At 46.3% G+C, this 12823-nt stretch overlaps 1 protein-coding gene across 8 annotated transcripts in view; it reads right to left on the bottom strand.

The window, feature by feature from the left end:
- The window catches only part of TBC1D1 (TBC1 domain family member 1), a 237908-nt gene that overhangs the window by 77609 nt on the left and 147476 nt on the right, over nt 1–12823 (bottom strand). For 5 of the 8 annotated variants that reach the window (XM_025438017.3, XM_025438021.3, XM_025438023.3 and 2 more), the window contains 4 exons: nt 10483–10763; nt 8405–8566; nt 7505–7624; nt 6435–6574 (listed from right to left, as the gene is read on the bottom strand). In XM_025438017.3, coding sequence (XP_025293802.1) covers nt 6435–6574; nt 7505–7624; nt 8405–8566; nt 10483–10763 — 703 coding nt within the window. The remainder of the gene's footprint in view (nt 1–6434; nt 6575–7504; nt 7625–8404; nt 8567–10482; nt 10764–12823) is intronic. The other 3 variants (XM_025438020.3, XM_049108698.1, XM_025438018.3) reach the window with 2 other exon arrangements.

Consider the following 12823-nt stretch of genomic DNA (forward strand, 5'->3'; position numbering starts at 1 on the left):
CCCTTTGTACTTTCCTCATCCTGCACTATAATTAGAGCCACGCTCCTCACTAACACTCTTCTCTCCGGGTTTGAGTCCATCTGTTAAAAAAAAAAAAAAAATGAGGACACCAGAGTTACAGGAAATTCTATTTCTCTTTCACTTATATCCTTAACACTCGTGCAAACAGCATAGCTTTTAAAGTACTGGTGGTTTTATTAGTATTTTCTAGGTGGGATGACATGGGTGGGACGGCACAAATACCGGCCTCGCTTTTTAGGCTGGAAAAAAAAGGCCAGAAAGTTTCCCGTCTGTTTAGCTTAAAGTTTGCACTGCCGGAACAGAAATGCCAAATGGTCAGAGGCAGCCACGCTGAGCATCTGAGACACTTGACAAGGCACGATTCAGGGTTCCCTGCAAGCACACTTTCACTTCCACTGTGCCCAAGGCAGAGCACCAGCTCCCTGAAGCCACCCACTGCAGCGCAGCCACCAGGGCAAGGAGGGAACAGAGGCCACCAGCCACCTCCAGCGGCACACAGCCCTCCGGAGACCGTCTGGCCAAAAAACACGGAGCTCAGGGCTCTAACATGTCTGAGGACCTGGAGGTGTCTCAGCTGCAGGGAGACACAGAGAGCTGCAGTGGGGGCCAGGTGGCCCCAGGGCACAGTGGAAGGTGGGGGCATCTCTGCGCCTACAGGTGGGGAGCAGACAGTGGCAGGGGATGAAGATGCTGATTTGGGAGAGGAATATTCACAGATACTAAGAAACTTCTCTCCCTCCCCTGCACACGCCACTCCTGATGTGGACATGGAGGGAGAGACGGCTAACCAAAGGGGAGTCCATACATTAAAATACTAGGAAACGGGGCGCCTGGGCGGCTCAGTCGGCTAAGCGTCTGCCTTCAGCTTAGGTTATGATCCCGGGGTCCTGGGATCGAGCCCTTCATCCAGCTCCCTGCTTGGCGGGGAGCCCGCTTCTTCCTCTGCCTGTCGCTCCCCCTGCTTATGCTCTTTCCTTCTCTCACTGATAAACACATAAAGTCTTTAAAATAAATAAAATACTCAGAAACGTGTGGGTGCCTGGCTGACAGGGATACTTGTGGGGCTCCAGGGCAGGTGCTGGCAGGGACCCTCGTGTGGGAAGGGGCTCCTGAATCAGCAGCACACCCGGGAGGTAATGCTGTGCATCTCTGGCAACAGCCAGCCTTGTGTAGTGTTCACAGCATCAGCTTCTGAGCACAGATCCGTGAGCTCCAGGCCTGCCTGGGTCACCCACTAGCTCTCTGGTTTGGGGAAAGTGATTTAAGCTATTCCAAGCCTCTGCTCCCTCATCTGTGAAATGGATATCATAAAAATGCCAACCTTCATAAGGCTGACTGGGAATTAAATAACTCCTATAAAGCACCCGCCACAGATAATGGCATAAGTGATTATTATTATACCAATTCAGAGTTCTAAATGTCATAATTCTCTCTCTTCTCTCTCTCTCTCATTCAGAGTACCCACATTATACCCCCCCTCAAAATCATACAACATTTAATTCTAAAAGAAAAAAAGCATGAAGGACATGTTCCTATAGAGGAGGAAGAGAGAGGGAATTAAGAAATCACTAATGAGCACATAATAAGTTTGTAAAAATCTGAGCAGTTTATTTGCCTTCCTTGAGAAGTCATCAAGCATGTAATGACTGGAGAAACCGATGAGAGCGATCATGAATAAGTAAATACTACAGCACATTATAAGGAGATAAGTGCTATAGGAAGTCAGGATAAGGAGATTAGGAATGTCTGGTGGTAGGAGCAGAGGGTCCAATCTGAAACAGAGTGGCCAGGAGAGGACTCCTTGAAAAGGTGATTTCAAGCAATGATCTGAAGCAGGTGAGGAGGTTAACCAGGAGGTTATCAGGGAACAGCATTCCAGGCAGAGAGAACAGCCCATGCAAAGGCCTCAGGGCATGTGTGGCAAGAGTGAGGGACCCCAGCAGAAGCCTCCACCAGAGAAAACAGGTGGGCAAGGATCGTGATGTCACCTAGTGCTGCATGGGGGTCTCTTGGGATACCTTCCTGCAGGAGGTGGTGAGAATCAACAGTAGCTCAATAATTGGGGCCGGAAGAGTGATGATTATGGACTAGGCAGGGCAGGAGCAGTGCCCCTGCAGAGCTCTGCTGTGTCAAGTACTTCAAGGCACAGAGGTATGGCTCGCAACTCTACGCTGCTCTCTTCAACGTCCTGGTCATCAGTATCAAGCTTCAAAGCCATCCCACAAGGACTGGCCAAAACCGATGCTCTAGCGCTTCCCAGGTACAAGGTGCTTGGGGAAACAGCTTTTTTAAAAAGAAAGCCTTTTCGAGGGCGCCTAGAAGTCATTCTGATTTTTAAGTAACAGTTAACGCACGCCCCAAAGGACAAGATATCGTAAGAGCCAGGAATGTGAGTTAACCACTTAAAGCAGAAACAGATGATGAAGGTATGAAGAATACAATGGAGAGGCCACTCCGTGGGAGGAGGAGGTACACGGGAGGGCCAGGGACGGGGGAACACCGTGTGGGTGCAGGGCTCCCCCGGCAAGGGACCATGTGTGCTCAGAAGACAGGACCTGGGCTTACCCGGAGGAGGGTGAAGCAATGAGGGCAGCTGGGCTGGGGAGGAGCTTTAAGGGGAGCAGTGGTTTCCAGGCCCTCCTGCCATCTGAAGAACGGGAAGTAGAAGTATGTTCAGACCAGAGAGGCACCACGGGATGGGATGACAGGGAGCAGGATTTGGCTCAATCCAAGAGATTCACTGGAAAATTCACAACTGCTGTAAGATGGGACAGGCTGCTTCCCACAGTCATCCCTGGCCCTTGCGATGCACCCAACCAGCGCACTTCGAGTTTTGAACCCATTATCGCTGCACGTTTAAATACATTACATACATCTCCACGCGGCGGTCTCCGCAACCACCATGCAAATATGGGGCACTACTGTTAAGCCTCGAAACCCCACCTCTGGTGTTAACTGCCGTCCTGTAGTTTCAGCCACAAATCACAGCTCGACTCCTCCTCCTGGGCCCCGCTCTGGTTCCTTCCCCTTCTGCTCCACCTGCCCCACCTGCTAACAAGGCCCCCCCTGGGGCCTGAGAGGAAGAGCCCTCTGCAGCAGGCAGGCCTCCCCACTGTGGCAGGGGAAGGAGGAGGAGGAGGCACGGCCGGCCACGGCCACCCAGCTCAGGATGGCAGGGAGAGAAATCAGAGCCCCTGCCACTCAGCACCGCAGCTCCCCGAGGGGCTCCAGGCAGCAGAACAGTGCCCCTGTGTGGGGGGGCTGAGGTGTGGTGGGCCCGGAGCACCAGGGAGAGGGAACTTTACACTGGAAACCTTCAGCTCACTGATTTTCTAATCTCTTCTGAATTCTGAAAGCTTTTGAATAAAATACCAGTAGAAATCTCATGCTCTTATCTCAGTGTGGCAACGAGCATAATTAATCCTCTATCATACGAGAGGGAGAAGTTTCAACAGCTTGTCCCAGTTCACAGCTCCTAAAGGGAAAAGCTGGAATTATTTTTAAGATTTTTATCTACTGGGATCCCTGGGTGGCGCAGCGGTTTAGCGCCTACCTTTGGCCCAGGGCGCGATCCTGGAGACCCGGGATCGAATCCCACGTCAGGCTTCCGGTGCATGGAGCCTGCTTCTCCTCTGCCTGTGTCTCTGCCCCTCTCTCTCTCTCTCTCTCTCTGTGACTATCATAAATAAATAAAAATTAAAAAAAAAAAAAAAAGATTTTTATCTACTATTCATGAGAGACACACAGGGAGAGGCACAGAGACACAGGCAGAGGGAGAAGTGGGCTCCTCGTGGGGAGCCTGATGTGGGACTCGATCCCAGGACCCCGAGATCACAACCTGAGCTGAAGTCAAATGCTCAACCACTGAGCCACCCAGGCGCCGCAGAAAAGCTGGAATTTAAATGCAGCCACTCTGCTCCAGCCTTCGGAAGAGGTCCCTAAATGAGCTCTGAACCTCATCCCCAAGTTCACCTTCATGGCTGCTCCAGACCCTCCCATACTGAGGCCACCTCTCCGCTTCCCATCTGTATGTGTGCAAGTGACCCTGGGGGCCCTGTCGGGTAGACTTTCAGATACTCCTGAGTACCGTTTCCAGTGGGGCAGATGCAAAACACCACGTGTTCTATTCTCAGGGCCTGACAGCCCACGCTGCCCAGGCTTCGGGGTACTGGGGGTGATCTGCTCCATGCTCTAGGGCAACGACCCATCATCCCATCTCATTCACTGCAAACTTTCACCCAACAGCATTGCCTAACCCAGAATTCACCAAGGAACCCTGTCAACTGCAAACACCATAACAAGAACTCAGCATGGGGTTAACTATCTGTTTCTTATAGAATTTCCAGACTAAACCAATTAAAAACAGAAGCTTCCAAAAAGAAAGGTGGACACACGCCATGGCGCCCACGCTTCTACCTGCTGGGCCACACGAGGTCACATTCTCTCATGCTGCTCACGGTGCGTTCTACTGGCCCATTTTATCTTGGGGTTCTCCAGGGAGGCAAACATTTGCCAGGACTGACCAACCTTCTGACTCTGGTCCCTCAGACACCGACTTGCAGACACCAGTGTCCACCTGGGCACTCACCACACTTCCTACTCAGGCACAGAGCAGCCCTGGGGTTGCTCACTGCACTTCCTCAGCCATCAGTGCTCCCACAAAGAGTACAGTCTCCCAGGCTGTGCACTTTACAAGCCTGGGGTTTTCCACAGCCGCCAGTCCAGCAGACCCCTTTGGCTTAGAAGATTAGGAAGGTAGGAACTGGGTCATACCATCTGGCTGCTGGACATTACCAGAAGATCTACAAAAATGAAAATGAAGTCTTTAAAACTAAACTTTCTAAATGGATACACACTGAAATAACAACTTAATGACTTAAGGAAAAAAAAAAAGCTCACTACATTTATAAACCCATCTTTCCCGTGTTCTTTACTTGTTCCTTCCTGCTGAGGAACAACCATATAAGAAGCTTAACACCAGTGTTCTGACCTCAATAATGGTTAACAAAAATAACTGTATTGCTTTACATTGGATAGGTCTTTAGGTTTCCAAAGTACTTTGGCATTTATAATTTAATGTAATTCCACGAGATAGGAAGGGCCAGGATTCACTATAACTGTTTTATGACTCAAAGTAAGTAAAGTTATATGATTCATATCGCAAAGCCAGCTGAACCCAAACCAGGCTCTTGTTTAATTTGGCAGAGGATGCATTTTTTCAATTAAATAATAAAGAGAGCTCTGGGGTAGGGAGGGGGAAAGAGAGGGGGAGAGAGAGGGGGAGAGAGAGAGAAGCTGGAAAGGGGCAGAAGGTGAGGAGCACAAGGAAGGTACAAACACACAGATCGTACTCTGCAAACTCTCCAGGTAGCCCGTGCTGCTGCTTAACATATGCACAGAAGTATTTCGAGGGACAAAAATGAATCTGTGCTACATGCAACTTGAGGAACTCAAGAACTCTTTGAAGGTCTACTATTGTTGCTTTGCCTTTTTTAAAGAAAAAAATTGTTTTCTGATTAAAGAGCATAAGAAAGGGATGCCTGGGTGGCTCAGTGGTTGAGTGTCTGCCTTCAGCTCAGGGTGTGATCCTGGAGTCCTGGGATCGAGTCCCACATGGGGCTCCCTGCATGGGGCCTGCTTCTCCTCCCTCTGCCTGTGTCTCTGCCTCTCTCTCTCTCTCATGAGTAAATAAATAAAATCTTCAAAACTAAAAAAATAAAAAATTTTAAAAATAAAGAGCATTAAGGAAAAGAAATGCTTACTGCTAAAAATTTAGGGTATCACCGGGCAGAGAAAAATCTTAAGCTTAGAACTACATGTAAACTCATTAGTTACATTGTGACTCAACACAGGAAGGCCCGGACACAGACTTCTGGGAGACACAAGCAGGATGAGAGGGCACAGGGTGGTCTTCCTGCGACACCACACTGAGGGAAGGCAACCGACGAGGGAGGGGACATTGAGTGGAATGAGAGCAGAGCGCGGGAACCAAGGAGCACCCCCGCCACCACGCTGTGCCACCGTAGTGTGTAAACCTAAAACCTATGCTCAGATTGCAGGGGTGATGAAGACACGCTTGGGAACACAGTGGAAGGGAGGGAGCCAGTGGGGGCATCGGCGGAGCCACTCCACAATCCCACATGCGCAGGGACGGGGGTCCACAAAGACTCGGCAGAGGCACTATTTTTCACGCGAGGTGCTGCAAGCTGCTGAGTTCTCTTACACATGTCCCTGGAATTTGAGGATCCTCTGGAAACAGCGACAGGCATGGTCACTGGAGCTTCCTACCAAGGGAGCTTTGAAATCAGGGGATGATTTTGACCTGAAATCTGGTTTCATCTTGCCCTTCACCAAACTGCACGGCTGTCACTCCTGCCGGAATCTAGGAGTCTCACTTCCAGAGTGTACGGTACCTTCATATCTGCTGGGAGACTCGCACGCTTTCTGCGGGGTTGCCACACGGAGGAATATCTGCTGCCTCCATGAGTGTCTCCGTGTCTTCACGGGGGTCCCATTGGCATCTCCAAGGTGCTCAGCTTTGGAGTCAAAGTCCCTGAAAGCACAGAATGATGGATTTATGAGCGGCAGGGAGATACCCCTCAACTTTGTGTTTTTACACAAAACGCTACGTTATCAATTATGTTTGTATAAGAGAACACAGTTAGATCATCATGAAACCTGAATCAAGCCCACAGTGGCTCAGCACTCCTCAGGGGCCTGCCTTCTTACAGGATGCTTTTCTTGAAAAGCACGAGATCACACGCCCTTAATTTATTTCCATTGTAAAAGATATTAAGAAATATGCTCCACACATCACACTAGCTTCCAACTGGACCTTCCTTGGCACCACTTCAGAAAAGAGAAACTGTCTGAAAGGGGCAATGGCACCAGGGCCACCATCTCCCCTAGTCCATGTGTGGGAATAATTTCTCAGCATAGGTCTGCATCTCTGCAGACGGCCCCCAAAATGAAAAAAGTTAGATTACGCAGAGTCATCGAGGCAATAATTACATGGTCACTTGCTGATGACATCAATTTTAACATTTATATTTTTTAAACTACAAAACAGAGTGTATTTATCAACACATATCATATAGTCTGGTCAGTGATCTTCCTATTCACAGGATAACTTGGGGAAGGCCTTGTGATTTACACCCACGTACACACAACTAAATGATCACCTTAACTCACAGGTCAGACATCCCAACTTATTTACCACCACCACATCTGCTACCACTTAGAGAACACGTTAAGATTTCCTTGAATCTTCTGAAAACACCACATTAATAAACTACTCCTAGGCAAAATTAGAGAACAGGATGATGTTTTTAAAGCAACATTCAGTAAGAAGGTGTAAAAAGGAAGATACAATCGATTTAGCTAAAATTATTTTTTGAGTGTCAAAAAAATTGGCTGAAAAATCCCTGTGTATCAATAATTTAACACTTCTACCCAGACTTGATATATCTAAATTAAACCCTACCTTTTCGTGTTCATAAAGTCAGAGGTGTTATTTTCATCTACAGGAGCCAGAAATTTTAGAAAATTTGGCACAGAGGAAGAAGAATGAAGTTTTTTCCGCAGGGCATTACGGTAGGAGATGCTGAGAGTTTGGTTGAGAAGAGAGTTTAGGATAAAAGAAATACAAACATAAAAAGTATAAAATATAAGCTTTAAAATAAACACTTAAGTTCTCATGCTAAGAAAATTAAACCAGGTGAGAAATTTAAAAGTTTACAAATGAGATTTAACCTCTGTATTCAGTAAACAAAATTCTATTTTAAGTGAATGGAATCAATGAAATAATTCAAAAACCATTCAGTTATGCAACATAATAAGCTCTAGTGATCTGCTGTGCAACATCGTGCCTGTAGTTAACAATCGTGTGCTGTGCACTTTAAAAAAGTGTTAAGAGTGCAGATCTCACGTTACGCATTCTTGCCAGAATAAAATAAAAACATAACAAGAAAATCAGTCCATCTTCCAAAATGACTTTCACTTTCAAAAGGAAAAAAATAATTTTCCTGAATTCATGAGGAAATTTCTGATTTGGCCCATAGCACAGTGTAAATGGACAAACACAATTTTTGTTAAAAAACTGTGTACATATGATTGTGCACACACGTGTGTGCACACACCGGACAGAGATAGGGGAAAGTAAGTATATAAGAGGCGGCTTGACATCAAGACCTGACGATAGTAATTAATCAATAGTAAATCAAGTCAGTTCAGATGATAGACTGAAAACAGTAAAACCAAAATCAGACAAGCACGCAAACACACGCACAAGCGGTGGCCCTGGGTCCTCTCCCGCCATGCAGCATATCATCTCTGTGCAAGATGAAGACAAACGACACTGAACTTGCCGTGTGAGTGTGCTCACCTCTTCGGCACAGCATTCCCACTTTGTTCTCCACTTGAGCTATGTTTTAGGTACTTAAAAAAATTTGGCGAGGAGGCGGAGGGGTTAAGACGAGGTGGAGGAGCAGGAGCTGAAGACTGACCTGAGCAACTTTTAGGCTCGCCCACAGGTGGATGATGCACACTAAATAGCAATTAGAGAGAAGGCAGGGCGATTAGCGGGAAGAGGAGGGGACCCGTGGGGGACCCAAAGTGGGTCGCAGAGGGGGGATTTCAGGGGGGTCAAGGAGGACACAGGCAAGAATGGGCTAGGCTGCCGGTGTCCGCTTGAACACCAGCTGTCACAGAGCCAGAGGACTGCTCTTCTCTTCTGTATCCACTGTCTCACTGGTAAAGGTAGTTTTCAGTTAAAAAAAAAAAAAAAAAAAAAAGGACTGCGAAAAGTCATTCTTGACCATTTCTGACACATGTATGCACCCCATAGTACTTGTTCCTCTCTTCCCCTTTTAGAAACTGACAGCAATTTCCTTTTTGTTTCTCATTGAAACCAAAAGCAAAGGAAAGTATAACAAAATCCATGGTTTTTAAGATACATTGCTCTTTAAAATGAATAACCTGCCTTGAATTCAAGGTCTCATTTCTTTTGCATAAATGAGGGAAAAAATGAACAATAACCTGCCTTGAATTCAAGGTCTCATTTCTTTTGCATAAACGAGGAGCAGGAAGCAAAACAGGTATGAGAGACGGGGAGGCGGCTCCTTCCAGCCTCCCCTCCCCTGTCCAGCACGACCCACTAGGAAGCTGCATTCCTGGCAAGAAGGGAAATGTACTGTCAGGGATACGCCTTTCCTACCACCTCTGCTCGTGTGAAACTGAAGGCCTAGCCAGAGAACTGGGAACCTCTAGACAGGAATGTGTCCACGATCACTGAAAATGCCAGAAACAGAGGGCTGGGGACACAGCAGAGAGGCAAAAAAAAAGAAGGAATGGGCATACAGGGTTTTAAGAACACGACAAGAACCCTATAAACCCTCAAATTATTTCTGTCTAAGATGTCACATATTAAATACCAGCTTCTGGCATGCGTCCTGCTTTGGGATCAGAGTTATGCAGCTGAATTCTTGAAAACCATCATGATTTTCAATGGCTGACTGGAAATGAAGCTGAGGGGCTCTGTTACATATGGTTTCATTTCTTCACCCAAAACACTTCCAACACCTCCATACAGACTCGGCATTACACGTGCATGAGCCCCCTGATGCTCGTACGTGCAAGGCCAGCAGCAACTCTACACAGGTGCGGCCCTTATCCAGATTTAGGAAGTGAGGGATCTTAAGAGATTTTTAAAGTTATTGATAACTCTGTGACCGTCTATAGTCTCTGATGTTTAGGGTCAAATGAATTGCCAAGGGACCCCAGAAGGAACCAGGAGACCTGCCTCTCTGCTGCTTACCCATCTCTACAACCAGGAAATTCCAACGGCTCATCCGAGCCAAATTATTAAACTTCGTAAATCTGGTTAGCAGACACTAAGAGTTCTCACACTGAAGGAAATTTTAGAAAACACCTATTCGATTCTGCTACACAGAGAAGCTAAGCAGATGTGCCCAGGTCACAACCAGCTCAGGACAGAGCGAGGACCAGAACCCAAGGCTGTGCAGCCAGCAGAGGCACCCACGTTGCCTCTCACGCGCATCATGCGATGCGTTCATGAACTGAAGGCCGCATCTCCACCCCACCACTTAAAGAATCTGGGTTTCCAGATGAGGACTCACCTGCCCACCCCCTCTGCTACTTGTCCTCAGAGCTCCTGCCTCTCACGCTGCTTGAGCAGTGATTACTACCCAATTAGAGGGTCATTTCTGCTCCATTTTACCTGCTTCCTCCTGACACTTGCACTTGCTACTTGAGCACGTAACAAGGGTCCCTCACATCACAGAGTCCCCATGGGAGGAAGGTGCGGGAGGCAGGTGTCAGCTCTGTAAGCCCCCAGTAGAACCTGACTCAAGTTTCTCTCTCACCCAACAAACACGCCTGATTAACAACAGATATGCCCCAGCTATTTATACAACAAAATCACATTTCTTAAACAAATCTTACTTTTGGTCATGAGGCGTCTCTGTGCTCACTGAGTGATACCTCATAAGTTTCCTTTGGGAGACACCTGGAGACCCCCGAGCTGGCTCCGGAGGCTCCTGGGACTCCACAGGGACATGACTCAGGGTGTTCGCGCGCCTTCGGAAGCTCTGCTGGGGCGACAGTGGGGCAGGCTCTTCCGCGGGATGGCTCTCCGAGTCACTGGACAGGTCATCTGAGGAGCCGAGGAGCCTGAAGGAGCTCTCAGAGGCGGGCAAGGCCTCTTTTTCACACACAGATGGCTCCTGGTGGCAGAGGGACAGCAGGTCAGGCATATCACGGGGAATCTCAGTGGCAGGAAACACATCTGACTGTAACACCATCTAGAGGCCACCAACAAATATAAGGAAACGAAGGCCCACTAAGTGCCTGCTTATCAGAGACCAAATGCTAGGCTGCTGCACAAATGGGGAAACCTGCCCAAATCCAAGTGGAAGGACTTAGCTGTTGTAAGTGAAGCCGCAAATAACCCCTTCGCTCTGTAAAAGACTCTACTGTGCTTTTAAGTAGCACGCAGGGTCTCGTTGAACTTGTCTGCGCAGATCAAGAAGTTCTTTATCTTGCTGAGTGCGTTCATACCTGTTCTGCCCACATGCTTAAGACTCTCTGATATTGTTCTAATGTTAAAATTTAACTTGGTGATCCCAGAGGTTAAAAACTAATATTCTTAGAATAGGACGAATCTCTCTTTAGGCACTCACTGCCACGGCTCAGAGCAAATCACTTAACTTCTCTCTGTACCCCAATTTTCTCAACTATAAAAGGGTAGAGTGAAAACTTATTTCATTAGGTCTCAAGAATTAGGCAAGGGAATACAAGTGAAAGTGCACTGTAAAATGTTATACAAGTATAGGTTATTGCATCAGGTACTCAAGGAATCTACTGAGTGGGTAATGCCAACATTTGTTGAGAATCATGGCAATACTTTAATACTACAGGTTTTCAGGATGCATACTTTTTCAAAGTAAGCAATCCTATGTTTAGCACTGTGCCCAGGACGTAGCTGGTGGCCAATATATTCTTTCCAATCAAAAAATATAAAATAAGGGGGGGGGGCCACAAATCAGCTAGCCCCTGAAGAAATTGCTAAAAGGGATAAATTAATCAACATGGAAAGAGTAAAACGAAATGAATGTATCTAATTATGGACTGAAGAATCTAAATTGTGTTCACCTGATACACAGTTGAGTGCCTTTCAGATGATAGGTATTAAGGATTTTAATTTTTAGAAACGTATTTATCGAGGGGAGAGAGATTATATACATTTAATTGTGGAGGAATTAGATCGGAAAAATTTAATTCCCAACATGCTACAAAATATTAATTACCTTTATTTTTTTAATTTTTTAAATTAATTACCTTTAAACACAGATGGAATATTTCATTCTTCAAAACTCTGTAGTTCTAATGATCCTTTTAAGGATTTAGAATTTTGTCTAAGATAATATATCACAGCAAACAATTTCCGCTATGCAAACCTGTTTATCCCAACTAACTTCTCTCCAAATTACATGAAATTACTGATCCTTTGAAGCTAAGGATCAGTTAGCTAAAAGGGCCACTTGGATGTTTCTCAACAATTAGATGATCAGTGTATTGGCAAAGATCCAATTACATAAACTAGCTTATTTTTGAAACAGTTTCTCAATCTCAGCATAAAAAAGATGTAAAGATGTACACACACAGATACTCCCATACACAATACAAACAGGTAGCTTCTGAAAGTTGCATTTCTCTTAGGATCACCCTAGAAATTTAAGCTACATGCATATTCCTAGATCTGTGCTTTGAAGAATTCAAAACAATAAGACTTCCTAGAAAAGTCACTTGAGTGACATGAACTTCTTCATAGTATCTTCTTGTAATGATCTGGAAAATCTCTTCCCCATCCATTTCCACAGGTGTAATGCTTATCCTTTAAAATCTAATTCAAGGGCAGCCCCGGTGGCTTGGCGGTTTAGCGCCGCCTTCAGACCAGGGTGTGGTCCTGGGGACCTGGGATCGAGTCCCACATCAGATTCCCTGCATGGAGCCTGCTTCTCCCTCTGCCTGTGTCTCTGCCTTTCTGTTTCTCTCTGTGTCTCTCATGAATAAATAAAATCTTTAAAAATAAATTTTAAAAATAAAATAAAATCTAATTCAAAAGCATCACTGCCCCCACTCCCATACTTTCTCTGGTTCTACTGATCGAAAATAACTACCCTTCCCCTTGCTCCTGGGACAGCTAAGTTACCACCTTCTCTTATTCTAAGCTCTCAGGGCTCCTTCTACACTCTGATGCTGGTGTTATTTGAGCATCTGTCAC

The sequence above is a fragment of the Canis lupus genome, chromosome 3 (genome assembly GCF_003254725.2).
Source record: "Canis lupus dingo isolate Sandy chromosome 3, ASM325472v2, whole genome shotgun sequence".
NCBI classification, from domain to species: Eukaryota; Metazoa; Chordata; class Mammalia; order Carnivora; family Canidae; genus Canis; species Canis lupus.